This window comes from Cavia porcellus, unplaced genomic scaffold, assembly GCF_034190915.1.
Source record: "Cavia porcellus strain 051 isolate PalLab524CR breed Dunkin Hartley unplaced genomic scaffold, mCavPor4.1 scaffold_3, whole genome shotgun sequence".
Taxonomy (NCBI): domain Eukaryota; kingdom Metazoa; phylum Chordata; class Mammalia; order Rodentia; family Caviidae; genus Cavia; species Cavia porcellus.
Genome location: NW_026947486.1, coordinates 121,836,316 through 121,860,472, shown reverse-complemented (window position 1 = coordinate 121,860,472; position 24,157 = coordinate 121,836,316). Strand labels below are relative to the sequence as shown.

The window sequence follows — 24,157 nt, the reverse complement described above, 5'->3', positions numbered from 1 at the left end:
TTGCTGGTCAGGTCTTCCCTGGTTCCTGTGCTGTGTACCAATACTCCTTTGATGTTTGGGGTCACTGTGCAGGTCTTTTCTGGGCCCCACATGGTGCACCATTGCTCCCACACTGAGCAGGTCTTTCCCTGATCTCACATGGCACACATAAGCTCCCCAGATCTATTTTTGTACTTAAAAAAACTTTCAGATACTTGAAAATTAGTGTTAAAATGAATTATGAGTTAAGAATGCAGATTATACTTTCAAAATAAGAAACACACAAGAGGGTCATTTTATAAATGGCATAGAATTTCATTTTTACCAAATAATGAAGGAACCAGTTATATAATTCCTAGTGGAATAAAAATGGCTTTTTCTGGAACTTTCTACTATCTAGTGTAGATATTATAAGAATGATTATGTATATCCTATTATGGACTCTGAAGTTTGAAAAATATATTCCTTTTTTAAAAATTTTATTTAAAAGGAAAAAGAAAAAACAAAACAAAACAAAGTAGTGTAAGGGTACAAGTAATACAGAACTCCAAAAATAAACAGTAAGAAATCACCAGTTAATAGATTACACATTATCATCTTAGAGATAGTTGCTCAAATCACAGTATCAAAGCATACAAAGTGGACATTCAAACAGTGAGACTGCAAACAGTTGTGTTCAGTGATCCAACCAAAAACATCAGTATGGTCATCTATTTAACAACCCTAAACACACTTGCAGTTGTATCCTTTAGAGCACTTTTTTCCCTCTCTTTTTTACAACAAAATTTACACATTTTGGGTTTCATTACTCCTTAGTTCTTATTACTTTTTTTGGAAGAGAATAAAGTCAAATATGGCAAAACAAAGCTGTCAGTCAAAACCAAGGATAGACATAGCACATGATGTAAAAACAGAGTACAAGGTTATCAACAATGGTTACCATAATGCCTCTTGCTTCCTTAAAAAGAATTGTCTATCTCATTATGTATTATAAAGTTGAACAAAACAGTACAGAACAAGACCAATAAAACCTAAACATTGTAAACATTACAGGACTTCCAAAGGAGATAATAGTCAAACCAGAATGGACATCATAATGAATCTTATTGCCTTCAAAGTAGTTGCCTATCCCCTCAAACTTGATACTATCATACAGAATGGAACAGAGTCTAATAAAAGAAATTAGCAGGATATATTATAGTAACTTTTTTGATTTCCTATTAACTTGATTTGAAGTCCTGTAATACTCCCACTATCTTGTTTTGACTGAAAAATATATTCCTTGTAGTGACAGGTTACTGTTTAAGTTCCATATCCCCAAATAATTTACTTTCTCAGGTCAGCCAAGTTAGAAAGTTTCTTCTCTTTTTTCTGGCATCTATATCAGAAACCTCTATTATTAGTAACTCTCCCTCTTGGTTACCATGTTTACTACTTTTCTTAAGAGAAATTTCTTATTAGCCTGCTACTACTCCTAACCCAGACTGGCCTCTGGGAATCCATAGGTCCCACAGAAATACTTGACTTGATCTTAAAACCAATGTTGACTGAGTATTACTAATCCAGATATTCCATTACTTTTATATTTCTTTTGATTCCTATCCCAGTAAAGGAAAAAATGGTCTCTATCCTTAACTTATAATTTTAATTGCAACTGAATCCAAGTATATATTAAAAGCATATGCAAGATAGACACATCAAAGGATTATCTGTCGTACATTAGTGAATAAAGTTACTAGTTGAGTACTATATACTTCAATGTCACTGGGGAAGGTGAATCTCAAATATCCTCATCACAGGATGTGTCAAATATTTGAGGTGGTGGAGGGGTTGTTTGGCTTGATTTAGTCATTCCATGTTGTGTTAAAAATCATTACCCCATAAATATATACAGCTATAATTTATCAATAAATAATAAAAAATTTTGTTTCAGAAAAAGACCCTCACAAATGTTATGCATTAATTCCCTCAAGTATGATATTCCTTTACAATCAATAAAATTCCTTCTGCTTTAATTATTCTTATAAAATTTTTAGGCTTTATTATTTTCATTTTACAGTTGAAGAAAGCAAAGTTCCAGAGGAATCATGGGGATAAAGAGAGAAGCAGCTCAGTATCAACACAAGAATTGTGGCCTAGGCATTTGCAGACCTCAATATTTCTACTGTACACTTTAGTCACTAACTCACTTTGTGGTTATGAGTAAGTCATCTCCCCTCTCTGGGCTTCACTATTTGCATTTATAGAGTAATATAATTGGGATTTCCCAATACTGTTTGTGTATTATAATCACCTGGAAGCTTTGAAAAATGTGTTCTCAGCTCCATGTCTAAAGACACTGTTTTAATTCGTCTCAGGATATTATTATTTCCATAATACCACAGTGACTCAGAAAAAACAATCCAGGGAAAACCACCAATCCAGTCTGGTATTTCTCTCTGATGGAGAAAAACCTTGTCATTTAGTTCATGATTCAAATCCTATGGAGCATTTCCTAAAAGAAAATTTGAAAGGCAGATGGTATTTGTGGCATTATTCTAAGCTTGAACCTATTGGTGAGAGTTCAGAGATTCTCTCTTTTTCTGTCTCTCTGTCTCTGTCTCTGTCTCTCTCTCTCTCTCTCTCTCTCTCTCTCTCTCTCTCTCTCTCTAGCTCTGTCTCACAGAAACACATAAATGAGAAATAGAATAATTCTAGCTAAAGTGCTGTCAGAGTTTGAAAGAGTGTTGGTATAAGAACAAAAAGAGTTCAAAAGTACAACTTAACAAGCCAAGGAATTAGTAAAACATGCTTTAGTTGAGAGAAACAACCTGATTATAAACCTTTTTCTTTCTTCCACATGGTTAATATTTTTAACCTTTGTTTATCTTTTTAGGCCCACATGTGGTATTACCTCTTGCCACTTTTTCTTTCTTTCAATATGGTTTCTGTATGAAAGCAGGCCTTGAGTCTTTTTATCAGGAAAGTCTCTTACCTCCTTTAGAAAAAGACCATTCAGAAACAAAAATTACACAGTAAAGCTAATTAGTCAGCTAATCTCTGGTATTATAAAGATTCCTTTTCTTGATTTTTTTCTAAATGCTTTTGTCATCAAGTGGTAAAAGTTTTGAAGTAAGGATTAAACGATATTGTGGTGTATTGACAACTGATGGACGACTCATAACTCCCATCTGTTGTCAGCAATATAAAAAGGAGAACAGGGGAGGAAGAGATGGCACTGTTAGTTTTCCTGAAGAATCCTATCCTGGCTATCCTGTTACGAACTTGGCTATTATCATCAGAGGAGCTCAGGTCCTTGTTGATGAGGATGAATGTGGTTCTTTTCAGGGGAGCTCTAGTCTTTAATTTTAGTGCCACTTCCTGGTTCCAGTGAAGATCCCTCAGCCTGGCTGGCACAGATCCTTCATCCCACTGGCACAGACTTTCTAACCTCTACCACTGATCTTTGGGTCTTTCCAGCACAGATTCTTGAAACAGACTTACATGAGACATTGTCATGGGCTCTACACCTCCAGTTGGATTCATGGGGGGCATTTCCATGGGCTCTAGGATTTTAGCTAGACTCATGCATGACATTGCCATGGGATCCAGGCCTTTACTTGCATTCTCTGGATCTCTAATGTGTGGACAGAACTCCTGTACTCTTTCACATTTGACTCTTTGGGTGAATATTATAAAATAATTCTATAAATTATGTGTCCTGTATTAACTCCTTTCCCTTGCAAGCCCTGATTACAACAAAATTGGTACCAGGAGTGGGGCCATTGCTATAATGTTGCCCAGCTATGTGGCTTAAGAGCCTTGGAAATGAATTTGGAAAAATTTTAGAGACGTGTATAATTACGTATTTTTTCTTCTTCAGCAACTTGCAATGCAAGGGCTAGTCAATTCAAGAGACAACCCCTGTATACTGTAAACTATATGGGAAACTCTGATTAGAGCCTGGAATTTCAGAGTATTGATGAAATTCTGCTTATTAAGATGAGGTTCAACTTCTTTTGAGAAGGACTGCACTATCTGCTGGGTCCCAGGTGCCATATGTTTTTCTTTGTCAGAAAGTTGTTCTGCATTGTGCTTGTGTTAGAGTCATTTCCTGGGTGGCAGAAAAAATTTTAGTGCAGTCTACTGTTAGGGCAGTGGCATAGTTATTGCTAAGAACTTTTGGCCAGATATACATTCAAAATTTAGAGTGAAGAGTCAGCAGAATGATGTGAAGCATTTGGTCAGAGGGAAAGCTCCACTGGAGCTGTGGATTGCAAGGGTAAGAGTAGACGAGAATGTGATTGTAGAGAAGGAACAAGAGAGTGAAAAAATAAACTGAAGTCTTTCACTTGAATGGAAGAATGCATTTGAAATGCAGGCCATCCCTTTTTTTTTGTCTTGCTATGCTCTTCTGTTAAAAGTTAATGGGAACCAAGGACTGTGATTGTAATAACTCTTTTGATATGATTTTAATGTGGCTTTTATATATATGTTAGTAATCAGGCTGATTAGTCAAAGTATTGTGGTTTTAATCTTGAATTTTGACCACCCTTCGAATATTTTGATTTTCGTGTGGGAATGAGTGCAATAAGAGTTATACATATATATATATATATATATATATATATATATATATGTAATTATTATATAAATATAAATCTGAATAGATGAAGACATATTAACTTTTCACATATCTGCCACTGAAGATGCTGGTTTAAGGGAATGTGTGTGGTTATCAAGCTAACCAGGGTGGACAGGGGTGGACTGACAACTTGTGGTCAACTTCTAGATTTAGAGGAAAAGGGCAGAAGGAGTCAATCTCTTTAGCTTAGGCCTTAGACATAGGTTCAAAATGTCTCTTCAGGGTTCACATATGCTTTACCCTAGCTTCCTCACAGTAGGAGAACATTTAAGTGACTTGATATTAGAGCTCTGTATCAATAAAGTCAAAATATTCGCTTATATGATTATGTATTTTTTCTTCCTTAGCAACTTGCAATGAAAAGGTTAGTCAATTCAAGGACCTGAGGGCTTCCAGATCCTTATTATCTGTACCTTTTATCAGAAATATGACCCTTATCTGGCACAGTCAGAAGAATTTCCTTCTTAGTTGCAAAATGATAACTTTTGGGTTATCATTTTCCAAAAATTGGTCAACAAATTTATCTAGGAGCAAATATATGTAGCTTGGAGTGCAATAGCTACAAGATCCCTAATAATAAGCAATGTTATTCCCAAGATGTATTTCCTTACATTGCCCATCCTGACCTTAAATTAAAGCACAACAAAACATCTTGGCCTTTGAAAGAAATTTGTAGTGTTGTGATGACACTTTTTAGAATCAAGATAGATCAGATACGGACCTAAATTGGGATAGCGATACTAAGGACATTTCTCTTATTAAATCTTTTCGTGTTTTAGACAAAAGGTTCAAAAGATATACAGATGATAATATGTTGTTTAGCTTAGTCAGCCTACATGACTAATTGAGAATTTGGAAGTTGAAAATTTTGGCTAGATTCACTAATAAAAGCCTAGTGTATTACTGAAAAGCTTTAGATCTGAGCCACTAGAAGTTTGTGGTTGGCATTAAAGGAAAAAAGAAAGAGTACAGAGGTAGTTTGATGTGGGAAAGATTGGGAGCTCAGTCTGAATATATGTTTAAAATCTCTACTGCATATTGGAGTAGAGATGTAAAATTAACAGTTAGGTATCCAAGAGATGGGCTTCAAAGGAACAGGTCGTGCTGGAGAAATAATTGCAAAGGTTATTATCACATAAATGGTACTTAAAACAGCAGATGCCCAAGGATCAATCTATGAGATACTTGAATATTAAGAGGTGAGGGAGATGAGCAGATCCAATAAAGGTGGCAGAAGTTGGTGAAGTGGAAGAAAACCATTCAGAGTGTGGTTTCTGGAAGTCAAAGTAATTAAAGGGTTTTTAGGAGGACAGATTGAGAAGTAGTCAAATGCTCCTAAAGGGCCATGCTATTTTGAGGACTGTAAATTAACCACTGGATTTACTATAGTGGAAGCCATTAGAGAAGAATTTTTACAGACCATTTTGAGAAATAACCTGATTTCATTATTTATGTGGAAAAGTGTTCAGATTTCCCTTACACTCATATTGTCCTGCATGAAAAAAAAGAATTAAATCAGTAGAATATATTTAATGATTTTATGATCTTGTCCATAAATATGAAAATATATTAATGGAATACTTTTATCAATCAAATGCTTTGACTTCATGTAAGGATGGTCCATAAGCCACAGGGATCTAGTATAAAAATAAAAGATACTACCACTTTTATAATGTCTCTGTGATGTCATAATTAGTAACTGAAATATTTTTAAAATCAGTTGTTATAATTTTAATAAACGTTACCTGAAGATTAAAGGATTATGTTAAAGGATTAACATTCTGTGACGATATTGAGAGGTGATGGAACCTTTTTTTTAAAACTGTATTTGTATTGTGTGTGTGTGTGTGTGTGTGTGTGTGTGTGTGTGTGTTTTCTGGGGATGAAACTCAGGGCCTCATATATGCCAGGCAAGTTCTCTGCCACTGAGCTACATTCCAGCTTTGGAATATTTAAGAAGTATAATGTAGTAATAAGAATTTGGGTCATATGGAGTTGACCTTGGAGGAGATACTGGTCCTTCATCCCTGTATTTTTTTCCTGGCCACTGTGAAGTGAATAATATTTTCTGCCATGTTCTCCCACCATGATTTACTGGATTTAAAGCAACAAATCAATAAATTATGAAATTAAACCTTTGAAATGATGAGTTAAACTGAACCTTTCTCTTTTTAATGTACATTATCTCAGGTGTTTTGCCACAGTGATAGAAAACTGATAACACATCAGTTGACCAACATTATTTCTTTATTTTCATGTTGTAAAACACCTTTTTAATCTGGGAGTAATGGTGCACACCTGTAATCCCAACACTCTGGAGTCTGAGGCAAGAGGATCAACCTTCAGTCTGAGGCCAGCATGAGCTACAATAATGAGTTCAATACCGGCCTGAACTACGTAACCAAACCCCATCTCAAAAAAAAAAAAAAAAACCTTAAAACCATTTATTCCTGAATTTATTGATGAATTTTCCTGCTACTATGCTGATTAAGCTTAAATGAACATATATACACTCATACAAATATTACTTGATAAGTTTAGTAATATAGATTATCTTTTTGTACTAACAAGGATATATATTTTGAAGCTTTATGACTACTTTTATTGAGCTAGAGATTTCATTTCCATGTAAAATGAGAGTCCTTCAAAGCAAGGCAGAGTATATTTCTGAGCAACATAATAAATCCTTCTTCACTATAAATTTGGTAGATTGTCTCCAAATCACTTTAAGAGAATATAATTAGAGGTATAAGCATCATCTGAGTATAGCAATTTAAGTTTATACCACTCCCTATATTGACATGCTTGGCTTGCTGTCTGTACTGGAGCAACAGTGCCTCTTCATTGCTGCCAAGGGTACATGTTTGCATGCCCATATATGCACTACCCAGAAACTCAGAAAGGTTAATATCATGTAAAGAAGAAATGTGTGTAATGCAATTGGAGCTACCCAACAAATTGTTCTTCCTTTCTTCCACAGATGAGTTGTATAAATATGTAGTAGTTTCATATGGTCTGTCATTAGAGATTGAGAAATTAGCTTGCCATGAAAAAGATTGTAGCCAACTCAGACTCAATAATACACATACTATTTTGTTCTTCTTTCCCTGATATATCCTTTTCCTTGGTCTTTCTTCCTTGGATTGCATATAAACTTTTTGCTCCAAGCAAAACTCAAGCTAAGACGTATAGGTATGGAAAAAAGGAACCTGGAATAAAGTCATTTCAATCTGCAAAAATCAAATTGTAATACTATCATCTTGGGAAGTAAGACAGCTAATATACGTCTATAATTAGTGCTCAATTTTTATTTGTATAAAGGAGCACATCTATTTCAACTCTCAGGCCACAGATGAAGTAGAATTAAGGAAAAGGCCATCCACAATTTATTACTCCAAAATGATTTACAATCTGCCACAAATTTCTTTTTTCCCTAATATTTGTATATATGAATGTAGAACATGGACCTGAGAGTCAGACAACCTAAGTTCAAATGTTCACTCCACAATTTACAATTGTTATCTTTGGAAAGCCGCTTTAACTCTCTGTGCTTCAATATTCTCACCAATAAGACAGGTAAGGAAATAGTAACTACATCATAATGTGGAGACTGAATGAAATTAATATAAGCAATATGTTAAAAGTAGTGCTTACCACATAGTAAGCACTATGCAAATGTTTGCTATATTTATTATAGCTATTGTGATAAGGGAAGATGAGTTGAATCCCAAGGGAAACTCTTGGCTAATGTCATATAAAATGTATCAAGGGATCAGAATGTAGAAAGTAGTAGAGTTAAGGGGTAACACGACTTAACTGTAAGAAAATGCCAAGCAGGAAATACCCTCCAAGTATTTCTATTTATAAAGTACATGACACAAAGTAGAAAAATAATGAAAACAGAGTCATTCTGCAGGATTTAGAGTTCTTTTGTATATATTTTAAATATACATGTGCAATACATTAAAATATATAGATGTGTGAATATATATATTTACATATATATATGTTTATATATATATATGTTATATATATATATATATATATATATATATATATATATATGAAATCACAGAAGGGATACATAAGCACACTCACTCACACGTCCATGCGCATACCCCAACAGGACCCATCTATATGTAAACCAGATGCAGTCCATATCAGGCCAACTTGGACACAAGTGAAAGCCCTGGCTCAGCAGCAGACTGCAAATTGCAACTGCAATCGAGTAATCCTCCAGTTTCTTCTCCCAAGTGTAAGGCCATTTTGAAATACACTGAGAAGAGCTCCTCTAGGTATATGGCAGAGCCCAGGGCCCCTCTGGCAGTGCACAGTTTGCCTGAGTAAGGACTGCAAGTTTGGAATATCAAAGAATTATCAAGAAAGAGGGACTTATTTTGGGCCCTGAAACTAATAAGCAAACATCTATATAATAACTTTAACTCCAGAACAATGCACTAGTGTTAGAGAATCCTTAGATATCTGAGTACTAAGCAAACTTCAGGCAGAAGCAGAGAGAAGTGTATGTTGTTACTCATCACCTTCCAGCTTGACCCAGAGGACTGAGCACAACTTTTAGGAAAAGATAGGCTTAAGTATAATCAGGCAGACTTATAAGATAAAAACAAGGTACTTAAAATGTAAGTATCTAAAAGCAACATAAGAGATTACAGATATTGGTTTAGATTTATAAATGTTACAAGAAGCCTAACCTTATATATGGCACCATTTGCAGCAATATCATTAACATTATTAATAATCATCATAACATATTTATATATACAAAAATAGAGCAAAGCAATTCTAGAAGAGGAAGTGTAGGTGAAGATGTGGGATTATGTGCAAGCCAAATGTCAATACACTTCAGGAAGATTCAGAACCAACAAAGATTAAGTGGCACATATTTATGTAGAATATATCCAACAAAGGGGCATGGATGTCCCTCCTTCTTCCCCTTGTGTATGACTATACAATTTTTCTCAATTCTCCACCCTGAAACACACATCAATGCACACTTTCAAAGATGATATATAGAGTCTGGAAGTCTTAAACTAAGTTGGAGCACCTTGATTTCAAGCAAGTGCCCTCAATCTCTGAATTCCTTGGTGAATTTAGGATTCACTTACAGAGGAAAACTATATAATTCTCATGTCTTTTAGCAACAGTCTTTAGGAGCCTACCATCATAACTGCAGCCTTTTCCCATTGAAAGGGGTTTGCAGCACAGGCTCTTTGTATTTTTAAAGAAAGGAGTCACTTCTCTATGTTATATATCTTTCATCTCAGTTTTTCACTGTTGCTGAAATCTAGGTTCTCAGGCAGTTGCCATTGCAGACAAAGCCAGGAGCAAGCACAGTGTGTGCAGCAAAGAGTAGATGCAATGGCGAAGATACAGCTTAGTTAGGGCTTCTTTTCCATACTTGAGCTTCTACAAGGTGACTGAGCCAAAGGTGATATCCACAGGGGGCAGCCTCAACACCTGTTAGTTAATTAGCTACCCACCATGCACTGCAGAAAGACCACCACAGTAACATGGAGCGATTACTGAAAGGTAATTGGAAGGGAATGGCTTTCTGTCATTGTTCATAAGAGTCCTAGGAAAAAGCCCCATGACTCAGTGTGGTGCAGGGGAGGAAAATATTGAACTAAGTCAGAAGACCTGTATTCCAGTCTTGATTCTACTATTAATTCAGAGTGACTTTGGGCAAGTCCTTTCCTATGTCCAGCTTCAGTTTTCTCATCTGTAAAATAAGGACAATGAACTAGATTAGCAGTTAAGATTCCTTCCAGCTCTAAAGTTTTATGACTTTTATGTCCATTATTAAGGCCCGAGCCATGCAGTCTCAGGGCAGTTTTCTTCTAAGAGAGAACGTACCTCTGTAATATCCTTTGCTTTGTTCATTCAGCTATAAAGCACGTCTGCCTTTGGCACTTGGGTCAGACATACAAAGTTATGAGCATCCTGATTTACTATCCTACTCAGCATGCTAGTGGAATCTGTCAATACTGTATGTTGATTATTGGGAAAGAGAAAAACTCCAACAAATTAAATCTGGAAATATAAGGTAACTTAACCTCAAATGCTCACATACAGGTGAGTGTGATTGTGAATGCACACACACATCAGAATACAGACTATTGCTAGTGATCAGTCCATTACAGTAATCCATTTCCCTTAATAAAAATTAGAAAATAGTATAGCATAGCAAAGTTTGGTGTCTAAGGAAACACCTATGGAAAAACAGCACTTTTGGACATGTTAGAGAAAGGACAGGTAAAGGGACACAAGTATAGATCAAAAGAGAAAAATGCAGACAAAGAGGGGATTAATCTATAAGACAGAGAGGAGAGAAAGGACGAGAGAGAGAAAAGAAAAAAGTAAAAATAGGCTGAGAATGAATAGGGGAGGAAAATAGAACAGGATAATGAAAGAAGAGCAAGGAAGAGGAGACACAAGGAATAGAGAAAACAAGGGCAGTAAACGGGGAGACAGGGTCATATTCCCTGGAAGGTTGAACGCTGTTCCACATGTGCCTATGAAAACCATCTTAGAAGAAAGCTTCCAAGGGCACTGTGGAAAGCAGAGTGACAATCAGAGCCTGCACCGAGAGGCATTGCACTGGGGAGCCCCTAAACCTCTACGTTGCTGGCTCTGTCAGTCCTCAGTGTCCAAACCTCAAGCCCATATACAGTATCACCTGAATTTGCCAGAACAGCCATAAGAGCTGAGCTGGTAGGGTAAAAAGATTGAAGAGGAATGGAATAGATACTGTGAAAAACAACAAGGCATCCTGCACCAGGATGTACTTTGCCATTCCCCTGACGCTGCAGGAACAAAAGAGGTGAGGCCCTAACTTTGGCTAGTTTATTACTCCTCCCCCTCTCCAAAGATGAGGCCAATGCTTTACGGATGGGGATCAGGAGGAGAAAGCTCTGGATCCATCTTGTAGGAAGGTCATACAGACTTTTCCTGGGCCTTGGGGAAGGGTGCACTACCAGAAGAGATTTTTCTGCACACAGTGTTGGTGTGCCCCTTACAGCGGCAGCCTGGTCGCCGGAGGCTATCATAGCCCTGCTGGCACAGATGGAGGCATCCACGGGTAGGCAGGTAGCAGCACAGGCAGGGTAAGAAGAGGGAGATCAGGCTCATGGCTGCCCAGCGGACGAAGCAAGAGCTAGGCCCACAGGAGCAAGGCTCATCAGCGCAGTTGTCTTCATCATCAGTGGAGCAGTGGTAGAAGAGGCCTTTGACACAGCAGAGGCAAGTGCCATAATCGAGGAGGCTCTCAGCAGAGCAAAGGCAACGCTGGTTGCACAGCCAGCAAGAGGGGAGAGGGCGAGCTGCTGTGCAGGGGACACACTTGCAGCGCCCACACTCCTCGCAGATGAAGAGGTGCTCACTGGGGTGTCCTGCAGATTGCTCAACTTCTCCCTTCAGAGCACCATCAGCCTTTGAGTGGACCCCTGCTCCAGGCTGGGTTCGGATGATGGACTGGCCTGAAGGTGAGGGGGTGATGCTGGCCAAGAGCCTTTGATCAGAGGCAGTGGTGCTATGAGACACTGAGCTGGCAATGCTAGATTGGCTCAGATGCTGAGGCAAGGGCTGCAATTGATGGCACTGGCTGAGACTGCGGGGAAGAGCAGTTGGCATGGTGGCCAGGGACCAATCAGACTTGTGTGTTTGCACGATAAGGGAAGGACTGGAGAGGGCCTGTTTACAGGGGGCTGGAGGCCGTTCCACATAATCATTGCTAGCATGAGTAGAGCGCAGCTGTTCAATAGGCAAAATTTGTTGGAAATCATCCATCACTGTGGCATCCATTTTGCCTTGATTTTTGATCTCTGAGTGGTTTTGCGTCAGAGTGGCACTTATGGTGATAAACAGGAGCCCTTGTAGTTACATGGATCTCAGGGCACATCAGAAGATCCTAGAAGAAAAGAAATAGAAACAATAAACACAGGTATAAGTGCTTTTCAGGGAACCAACAAAGGTCAGGTCCTATTACTACCACTATCTTTAATCACTTTATAGTAGTATTCATGCCATATATTTACATTGTAATTGACTCTATCTATTTCTTAGTAGACTAGTCTGGTCAATCATTCAGGTTGTAGAGCAATTTGGGAGCAAATATTAAATAATGACTTTTCGTATTCCATCATACAAGTAGGTTCACAGGAGTGGCTAGTTCATTCTAGGTTTTGGTAGGAGAAATATAAGCCTTGAGCATCAGAATTCTAATATAAATGGAACCAAATTTTAAATGTAAAATGCACTTCCTAAGGCAATCCCAAAATCAAAGAGAATACCTCAAAATTCTCCCACAAGAAATTGCTCATATAATTATGTGTATGTGTGTGAATACAATAAAAAATTTTCACTTCATTGAAATTTATGACAATGAGAAAGCACAGATAGGAAAACGCATTGCTTGATTCAATGCAGGCAGGTATGCAAGCCAGGTACAATAATAACTGATATGGCAGAGACACAGACAGGAATTAGGCTATCAGTAGAGTAATAGGAAATACTTTGTCAAGAGTAAAGGAAGCCAACTTTTCATTTTGTAATTCTTCTCACCTTACATTGGCTTTAGTTTATTTCGGAAGTGATTCTTTTTAAATGACATAGTGCCTCCAAAGTCAAAATTGTTTTCAGACAAAAGAGTAACACTGGGGTTGAGTGAACTACAGAGAACAATGGAAAGCAAGCCCTGAATTATTTCAAACATCACCTGTAATTGTACTTGCTACCTTAGTAAATTCCATAATGATGATATTTAGTTAGAAGATTCTGCTTGGTCTGTTTTTCTTTAACTTTAACTTATACCAAAACCCCCTGATTTCTTAAAGAGTAGCAATATTACTATGATGTATTTCAGCTAAACTGATTATCTAGAAAGCATATGTTCACATCTCCACTGCAAAGAGCTGGGTAGCCATTCTCCTAAGGAATCAGAAAGCCTAGAGCTGACAATAGTGACCAAAAAAAAAAAAGTACTGTAAAAATACTACATTGGGGCAGGAAATGCAATTTAGTGTTAGAGTACATACTTAGCATCTCCAATACAATAAAAAATACAAAAAAATAATACAATAAAAAATAACTACAGTTTCATACCATCTAGAAGATTGAACAGCAGAATGTGTACATGTAGACACAAATCCAAGAGACACCATGAAGGTAACAAGACCTAGTAAACAATAGCATGAATAAAGTATATATTTAAAATCTATCATATTTTAGCCTTTCTCAAAATAGATCAATTACTCATACTAATATAGAATGAATAGCTTGAATGTGTAATATAAATGAATGAAAGAGCAAATAGCACCTGATTAGGTTTCCCTAAGGAAGTAAGCATGACACTGCATTGTGCCCAACTCAGTAATAGGAATGCATAAATAATTCAATGATTAGTAATGACCAGACTTAGGTAAATTTTGAAGCTATATCCCCACGCAAACCTGATTAAGTTTACATCAATTGATTTTTGAAAAAAAGATTTCATTTGGTTAACAATAACATATTTGCCACATCTCATCAAAGAATTATTGTGGCAAGAATTTCACTTAGCTAGTTGTTTTGATGTTAAATAAATTCAGCACAAAATAATGCAGATAAATACTACGAAGATCCCAAGACTCAATGATCTACGTTACTTTTGTCAAATCTTGTCAAATCACTTGGTTGTTCAGGGCTTCATTTTCATTTTTATATAATTATAGGAATGAACTAGATGATCCCTGAGGTGCTTGCCCTATCTATCATGGTCTATATTTCTATAGCAATGAAATTCAATAAAATAATTCTTTTAGCCATTTACATATTCAAGTCCTTGAGGGTAAGCTGGGAAATGTGTCCTTGAGTTTGGGGAAATTCAAAAGCAAAAATGTACATCTTCTTCATTTACTTGTACTCTAAGTCCTCTGCAACCTCCCACCTCTACCTTTTCATTATAAATCCTGGACTGGAAAGGAACAGATAGTTTTCATTTGGACATCCAAATAAATAAGAACACATTGTTCAGTTGGCTTGGAAGATATATGTGGATGTGGAAGGTTTGGACTGTGAAGAATCTTTTAACAAATTTATAAGAAATGGATTTATGTCCCATTTATCCACTAAAGATTTTGTGGAGTTTCCAAATTCTTTATAATGTAAACATGATAATATTTATGGTAGCTGCAGTTTAGACACCTTTATTTACCAAAAGATACTGGAATCATCATATATTAGAAATTCCAAGAAGCACTGATTCAAAAGAAGTTAGTTATACAAAGTCTCAAAGTTACAGGAGATATTTATGTGAGACAGGAGTCCAAGGATGTCACTAGGTACCTCAGGGATATACCCAGAAGGTTGAAAGCAAGATTGGAAGAATCTAGGTCGTAATACAAATGACTATGAACCAATAATGAGAACCATGTTCAAAGGAGATTCTGTCTGGGGAACAGAAGGTTACATGATGTTTAGATTACAAGATGTGTTAGAATATTGATTAGATTTCTACAAGACCAAGGAATTGAGAGGCTTGGTTGGGGGCATCAGCTGGGATGATGAGATACTTACTGTCTTCCTTTCAGGTAAGGGGACTGACAGGATGAAATCAGAAGGTTTCTTCCTGCTCTTTACAATCTTTTATTAGAATGGATTCTGGGATCCGGTGTGGAAGATCTGCAATACAGTGGGCAGTAAGACCTGGGTAAAATCAAAGTGTTGAATAGATTTAAATAAAAGGATCGGATGGCAATAAATTGTTTGCCATAAAGGACCTGCTGAATCTGATCCGGCTAATAGGGATGAATTGAAATAGATACATAATGAAGAGTAAGTTAGGAGAGGAAAAATGTTGGGAAACAAATAGGCAACAGACTGGTGCAGCACATAGACTAAATGAAAAACTAACACTACATGCATGTTTATGATTCAGAAATCCACCCACTAAAGAGCCATTCATTGTAAGCAGCAACAGTTAAGAAACTGACTGTGCTTTTGGTCAAAGCCATGCTCTATTAAATGAAAATAAGAGGATGTATGTACCACATATTAAGAAACAAGAGTCAAGGTGATTACAAGTCTTTGCGCATATTGATGGTATCTAGTGAATTTTTGTCACGTAGTGCCTCTGCAGTAATGAATGATGCATTGTAAACCCACTCCCATCTCAGTCTCTCTGGCCAGGTGCTTATAGCTTTCTCAACAGTTTTTCTGTATTTCTGAATTTACTGTGTTTAACCTAAATAGAAATTTCTTTTCTTATGCCAATTTAGGGACTAGAGGGCTAAAACCATTCCAAAAATGCTAATATTTGTTAATGAAAGAAAATATATTTTCTCCCTGAAACCTAAAATTTGCCACATTGATAGTAAAGTTAAAAACTTTCCTATTTATAGCTCATCTATTCTAACACCTTAAGATAATTCTGATTTCTATGATAAATCTTTTCTGATACAATATGACTCAATGTTGATTTCAAAGAAAAGAGAGGAGGAGAAGACAGAGGGCTTGGTTGCTATTTTCTCCCACTTTCATAGATTTGACGCTGTTTTGTACCCCACTGTGTAAAGGCTCTGGGGTGGGTTACTTCTTTTCTGTACTCTGCTGTTATATACACTCGTTCTCAGAATAACTGAAAGCAAACACAGGGGGAATTTCTGCTATGGCTTTATATGTTTTCTTAGTTCTACTGTTCCAAAGTCTGCTCTCTAAAAATCCCTCTCTGTGCAAAAGCATTTGCATCTCTATCAAAGCACACCCCCCTTACAAATACCAAGTTGTATATAGTTTACATTACTAACCTCTCAGCCACTGACTGGGCCTCCCTCATACCGCATACATCTTGCTGGAGCTGCCAGGTTCTCACCACATTTAACTCTTAATTTGTCACTTTGCTACCTTAGTCCTATTCATTAGTTTAATAGTTTCATTAAGACTCATAGCAGCTATTTCAAACCAGGAAGTCTTGCAGTTTTAAGACCTTGCATTATTAAAGATATGTTATAGTGATTAGTGCTATAGGGAAAATTGTAACATCAATTTTATTTGCATATTTCTAATCCTGAGTAAAATGGTAAGAAGTTAGTTGTTCATTTAAAAAACTATGATATTTTCTTTCAACTTTAAGTCTTTTCATAAGTCACAAGAAACATAAATTATAGTCCTAATGCTAGTTTTATTTTGCTGTGTGGTTCTAGGCAAATGACCTCTGTTCCAGTTCTCAGTTTCTTCATCAACAAAATGAAAAGTATAAAGGAAATTTTTTAGCCCTTTCTTCTTGTCTAGATGCTCTACATTTTATGCTGGGTTTGTTGGCTATATATCTTAGCCTCAAATTCTTTCATGAGTAATTAGTCTCCTTTAAGTCCTTCCCCACTACTCAGCTCTTCAAATCTGAGTAAACACCTCCAAATCCAAGTCTCTCGATCACTACCTAGACTATATTTCACAACTAGAGAAACCTAAAAACAGAACACAAAGAGACAAAATGTATAGGATGGTACAATCAAGTCTCAGTATATGTTTAAATCAAGGAGAACAAAACTAATACCTAACTGTGGATAAACTGCTAGCCTATGCCTTATTTGTATTTATGTATGCAGCTGACTTGTTGGGAGCATGATTTAACAACTGGTTTACTGAAGTTCATGTGATAACACATCATATCACATTACATTCTGCAAGGTTTTAATATGCACAGACACTAACAATACTGTAGTTTATATTTTAAAATAGATTTTCTGTTTAAGAGTTCAGTGTCTGTTTTCTGTTCATCCAACTTGGTTTGCAGCATGCAGAGGTGAGTGGTAATTATACTTAAACATCTGTGCAGGAGTATCCTGTAAACCATTACCCTACGTTTTATTAGTGCCTACTGGCTAACCAGACATGCTCACAGGTTCTCACTTTTGACAAAATTCCCATCTGCTATACATACGTAGACATGTGCATACATATCTAAGGTAAGGATTCTGAGATTTCTAGATCTTTGCTCTGACTCAATTTAAGGGGGTGGGGTGGGTGGGTTATGCCGTGTCAGCTTGCGCCATTTCCATCCAGGGCAAGGTGATGTGATGAAATCTGAACGATGCACAGCCCAGAATTGCGAGCCAATAGCAGACTAGCCCCAGACTGACAGGGTGCCCGCTGAGCAGCAGACTGGCCTCAGTACGGGCTCTTCCTCCGTCCTCAGCTTGGGTGGTTAGGCTGCATGCGTTATGAGGGGCCTTGGGGAAGCACCAATGCATTTAAAGGTCAACAGAATGAACATTAAATACATTAAATTGACATTTGGTTTTAAAAGGATCATTTTAAAGTACAGTCTTGATTTATAAATTTCCAATATGGATAATTTTCTACAAGAGCTGATTCATTTAAATCTCATTTAAAAGGTTTTCATTTTATTTTACCCACACGCTTGCGTGCGCGCACACACACGCACACACACACACACACACACACACACACACATGCACGCACACACAACTGCACAGGATAGCTGGAATGAATGGCAATCTGTGCACTGCATAGAAGGAATTCTGAAGTGTTTAAGAGCTAATCTCTGTGGCTTACCTTGAGAAAAGGGTTTATCCATGCTGAGAATAGCAGAATTAATGCTTCATCTGGCTCAAAGAACCTCTTCTGAATCTTTAGGTTTCTCCACCTCTTTTCGGAAAGTCTGAATGAAAACTGGCAGTGAAGCCAGAAACAGTTCTGTCTTGGGCTTTCCGACACAGCAGAAAAAACAGAAACAGAAAAAAACAAAACAAAAAAACCCAAAAAACATAACAACAACAATATCAAAAAAGGAGGTGGTGACGGGGAAATCAGACCTGTAGTGGCAGATACTTTGGATGGATTTTACATGCAGCTCTAAATCTTGATGCACGCATTCCCCAAAGAAAGCTCAGCAGGGTAAGTTGTTCACCTCCTCTTTCTCCTCCTCCTCTTCGTTCTCCTCCTCCTTCTCCTCTTTCTCCTCCCCCTCCCCCTCCGCCTCTTTCTCCTCCCCCTTCTCCTCCTCCTCCTGTTTCTTCCCCCCCTCCAATATTTTCCTTCCCCTCCTCTTCCCCTCCCCCTTCCGCCTCCTTACCTCCTCCTCCGAATTCTCTTTTGCCCCCGCCTCCACCTCCGCCTCCGTCTCTTCCAATCTGTCAGAACAGAAGCAGCAGAAACTGCAGTTTGTAGACGCAATGTATCTCAACGGAGCAACACCGCTAGTGTGTGATTATTTATATAGCTCAGGGTATGTTGGTATATAATCTGCAGGAGGAGGGGGACGAGGTAGCACTGTGTTCAGTTTAGCTCGCTGGCTGTTTTGTGAATGTACACAATTTCTAGAGGTCTTGTGAATGGGTTATTGGGGAGGATGGGAAGGAATTTATTGCTCCTTGTTATAATTTCTTTCTCTCCCCCTCTGTGCCGTTTGCTTTCCCGGAGCTGTAGCTCTTAATGCTTGACTAAGTGGCGTCATCCAGTTGAAATTGAATCGACCCATTAGAACTCCCCATAGGAATCTCTGTATCCGGTCCCTGGGTAATGACTGAAACAAAATTTAAAGGACAGTGGGGGTAGGGTGGAAAGTAACAATTTTAAGGAGGCCTTATTTAAATATCTCTACCAGTTACATTCTTACCAAGCCACTCAGCCCTTGTTGAGTGATTGCAGTTTCAGATAGAGGGATTTTTCCTTTGTTTAAGGGTTTCTCACACCTTTTTCTCATGCATTTCCACTTTTTCTTCACTATTGATTGTCCACCCATCGTGCACTAGGAAACCATTATCCGACCTACATTCCTTTTCTGCTTTAAGTATGTCATACACTATACAACAAATATTTATGGAGCACCTTCCTTTGTGCTAAGTGTGTGGATTCCTGCCTTCATGGAACCTCCTTGGAACTGCCAGGGTTTTGAAAATAAAGCAGCTTTAATTTACTTTTATAGGGAAGGACAAAGCTTTCTATAAATTATCATCAGCCCACTCTTTATTTCGGTAGGAAGGGGGTCTTCCTTTTGGGCATCCAGATCAAAACAGCTTGAATAAAAGCAAGCCTCAATTTAAAATAAATGAGATTTGATTTCAATTCCTATTTCAATAGACACAGGGCAGGAGCTTAGCTATCAACATTCTTAAGATGCTTTGGTCACCTCATCTATAAAATTGAGATGGCAATGGTGACAGTTAAGAGTAAAACAAATATGTGAGTCCAGAAACTAACATTCTTAGCCTTCCTTTGAGTGACCTTTGCAATTTACTTCCCCTCCAGAACCTTGATTTCTACATCAGTAAGAAGGGATCTGATTAGGTAATTGTTTAGGTCCCTTTTAGCTCTGATATTGTATTATTTATACCTTCTCAGAGATTTTAAGAAAACAGAAGACAATTTGAGATTTTTAAAAAATGGAAACTTGTGTAAGTCTGAGTGCAGTGTGTAGAAGGTACTCCAAATCCCATTGATATGAATGTATATGTATAACATACATATATAACTTCATTTTTATTAGTATATGTTTGCAGTACATAATAATTACATTCATCTTGGTAAAGTGGTACATTTACATATCTGAATCTTGATCATATTTACACCCTGTTCCCTCACTCACCCCTCTCCCCTTTATCCAAATCCCCATAATTTCTAAGCAAATTCATATCTATTTTCCCAATCAAAATTTTCAGTAAAGAGATTTTTTCCTGTGTAAATTCTTCTCTTTTGTAGCTCAAGTGTCTTCCTTATAGTTGAAATTTTAGAACTTGCAAACCTTAAATTCATCTGCAGAAAAGGACAGATTATTGATTTTTTTCTGTACTAAAGGTTCAACCCAGAGCCTTTGCACTGAATTACATCCCTATCCCTCTTTTTTTATTCTTATGTTTTATTTTGAGACAAAAATCTCACTAAGTCACTAAATTGACCATACTGTGCTTGAACTTGCCATCTTGCTGCCTCAGCCTCCAGAGTGCTGGGATTGCAGATGTGTTTTTCTATGCTCTGCTTGTTTATATATTTTTCAGCAAATATTTATTACATATCAACTATGTGTCAAGCACTGCATTACTAAGTAGATCAGGCTTTGAATTTTTGCCCCACAACTGAGGAACTGACTTTGGTAATCTAATTCACCTTTCTGAGACTGTTGATCTTTAAAATAAAGGTAAAAATAGTACCTATATCACAAGATTGTGGTGTTGCCCTATAAATTGCATAAGTTCTTGCATTTGAAAGTTTTATCATGTATCTGGCATATAGCAAGCACTCAGTGAATAGTAATTCTGAATGTTAAGGAATTATCTTTGCTCAGTATACCCCACAAGAGAGACAAGAGGCTTTTTCAATTAGAAGTTCTTTCATTGTTTCAAAGTACAGTCTGAAATTTGAACAAGTAGATTGCCCAATTTCTTTCCTTCCTTTACACTGTAGAGCTGACTATAATAAGGTAATAATGAAAACAACTCAGCTAATTCTACCTTTTTGCCTCTTAGGATGATGCCCATGACAAAAAATAAGTATGTTGATGATCATTCACCCACTCCTTCATTCAAGAATGCCTACTAAGTGCTTACGTCAGCCAAGTGCTGGTAATTTCCTTCACTCCAGGAGTTGACAACTAATTGGCTAGGGAGACATGTTTATTTATACCAAATACTGGTTCTATGACAAATGCTGTTCTTTGCATTTTATGTGTTTCTATTTAATTCTCACAACATCCCTCTGAGGTATATTTATAAATTATAGTGACTTTACAAATGAGAAACAAAGGTCCAGAGAGTTTAAGTAACTTGCCAAGATTACACAACAAATGTGCTGCAAACTGGGTATTTAACTTAGGTTAACTCATTCTAAAACTTGCACTCTCAACCACTATACCACAGTACTCAGCCATCTGTAAATCTCTTCAGTGAGGTGTTTTTTTTTGTTTTGTTTTGTTTTTTGTTTGTTTTTTTTGTTTTTGGTAACTCTTCTAAACTATTTGATATCTGTTGTGGTTATAATATTTCTTTCTTCCCAAAGTATCTATGTTGAAAACTAATTACCAGTGTGATAGTATTAAGAGTTGGGGCTTTTGTCACTTGGTAAGACCACAAGGTTAAGCCCTCATCAGGGAAGTTAGTGTCCTTGTGCCAGAGACTCTAGAAAGCTGCTCTGCCTTTTCCATTATGTAAGTGCTCAAAAAGAAGACACCATTTATATGTCAGGAAAAAATCTCACCAAACATAAATAGTACCTTGATCTTGTACATCTTAGCTTCAAGAACTATAAGAAATAAATTGTTTATATGTTATCTATTCTAAGATATTTTGTTATAGCAATCCAAACAGGCTAAAACAAAGTCCACGAACAGTCTATATTATATTATATTCCTTTGTTTTGAGAGTCCTGTTAATGCTTCTTGAAATGCCTTCCTAACCTATACCCTTTAGATCCAGACCTAAAAGTCATTCACTATAGGAAAAACCCTGTGTAATTAATAATGTCTCCAAATGACCAGTTTAAGTATTTGTTCTGATCTTTGTGTTCCAATTGCCTCCTTGTACTTAGCACTATCACTGCACTTATCATTCTTTATTGTAATTATCTATTTCCTTTCTAGAAGGTGATCTCTTCTAGGACAGATACAATGTTTATCATATTTATCTTCCCTGCTGATCTCTAGGACCTGCGTGACACATTGTTCACTAGGTTAATGCTTACTGAATGAATAGCTGACCTTTGGAAGTCTACACAGATATATTTATTTGACTGCACTTTAAGAAATCATATTTCCTAAAAGCTAGCTGTGGTTTCATGGTTTTTGATAGACTGATAGAATATTATAATTATGTACAGAAACTTAATATTGAGACATTACAAAATCCACTGTGTATTACTTGACATCTTCTTTTTCAAACTCCTTAGTCTTCTGTAACAGTACATTTTAGAAATATGCTTTCTTAGCTTAATTAGTTGATGGTGTACTTTTCAGAAAACACATCTGAGAGATTCTTTGAGCTGTCCAAATTCATACCAGTGACAGTATGGAGACTAGAAGAAAATACCAGTCTCCCATTTTCTGATCCCGTCCCTTCATTGTTTTTATAAGGCACTTTGCTGACATTAATTTAAATTGTAGTTGAATTTAGAGATATTGTTTGCATCAGATCAACTCATATATTTTTGCAAGCCAGTGATTTCCAAAAGAAATAAACTTTTAAGAACACCAGAAAAATCACTTCAAAAATATTCCTTTTTTCTCTGTTTTAGAAATCTCCAAGTTACAGTTTCACAATAATTAAATACGTGTTTCCACATTTTATAGCAACTGGTTGTTCATTTCTGGTATGACAGTTAAGTCAAAAAGCATTTGAAACAAAAGACAGTATATCTAATGGTATACTAAATAAAGATAGAACATGAGTGAAAGCATTGTATGTCTTACAAACATAAAAATAAACTAGGTTAGTCAGGGAAGGGTTCACAGAGGAATTAGGATCTGAGCATAAACTGAACAAGCATATATAGTTCACATATGGAAAGTTAGATTAGCTGTAATCTATATGACATCTGAGAAGAGTGAAGCATTAAAACTGTCTTATTAAGAGATACACTGAATAAAATGTGTTGTGCTACAGAATAACTTCAATGGCTATAAATTTTGGAATAAACTTTTGAAATAATGGATGTGGTGTTAAAACACATTTAAGAAAGAAATGTTGGGCATAATGTATTGAAATGGGAGATACTTGAGTCAGGTTAGCCAATTTAGAGGATTTTGGAGTAGTCTAAATAGGACATGATGAAGGCTGAGCTAAGGGACTGACTTTGAGAACTGAATGTAAGGATGAGATATTTTCTGTTGTATATGGCAGTGGTATCACGGGTTTCAGTGACAATGATGGTGAAGGTCAGTTTACAATAATATTAGAATTGGAAAGAACTTTGAAGTTTGTATTGTCAAACTTCCTTTATAAAATTCTGAGCACCAATCTAGCCACTTATTTTGACTTGTCTTTTACATTAAGCTATGAATATTACTCAACCTTAAAGACTGCAATATAGTCTCTACAATATATTTCATTGTCTCATCATGTATACCTCTGAATTCTCATATAGTTATTTTATTGTACTTATCTCTAGTTTGCACTGTAGTAATTTATGTATTATCTTTCCAACTAGAATTATGTCCTTGACAACTCATATATGTATGCCACCAAGGTACATTTACTATGACTTCAAATAATAAGCTGTTGTTGAAATAAACCAGGAAATGCCAAGTTAATGAAAGAGCCAGGAATAGAACCTAAGTCTTCAGATATTTGGCCTAGTGTTCTAATGTACCATAAAACAAGGAAGTTAGTGATCTTTCAGTATGTTTAAGGATGTATTCAATTTTAGACAATTATAGGGCCTTTTCAAATGGGAATATTTGATATAAAGTTAAAGATATGAAACTACAGTTTAAATATAGGACAGGAAAGAGATTTTGTGACATGCCAATGAGAAAAAGGTTTTGGAGTTTTCAAATGGTTGAAACTTATGAAGTACAGAAAAGGAAAAGAGAAAAAGACTTCAGCAGCA

At 36.6% G+C, this 24,157-nt stretch overlaps 1 protein-coding gene across 6 annotated transcripts in view; it reads right to left on the bottom strand.

The window, feature by feature from the left end:
* Positions 1 to 6,832: 6,832 nt before the first annotated feature.
* Spry3 (sprouty RTK signaling antagonist 3) overlaps positions 6,833 to 24,157 on the bottom strand; it is a 128,593-nt gene continuing 111,268 nt past the window's right edge. The window contains exons 3-7 of one of the 6 annotated variants that reach the window (XM_023560414.2): positions 18,696 to 18,753; positions 18,176 to 18,326; positions 15,176 to 15,280; positions 11,641 to 12,530; positions 6,833 to 10,343 (exon numbers count right to left, since the gene is read on the bottom strand). In XM_023560414.2, coding sequence (XP_023416182.1) covers positions 10,186 to 10,343; positions 11,641 to 12,424 — 942 coding nt within the window. In that variant the 5' untranslated portion in view covers positions 12,425 to 12,530; positions 15,176 to 15,280; positions 18,176 to 18,326; positions 18,696 to 18,753 and the 3' untranslated portion in view covers positions 6,833 to 10,185. Of the gene's footprint in view, positions 10,344 to 10,454; positions 12,531 to 13,723; positions 13,790 to 15,175; positions 15,305 to 18,175; positions 18,566 to 18,695; positions 18,754 to 24,157 lie in introns of those variants that run through there. The other 5 variants (XM_023560412.2, XM_063246643.1, XM_063246644.1 and 2 more) reach the window with 5 other exon arrangements.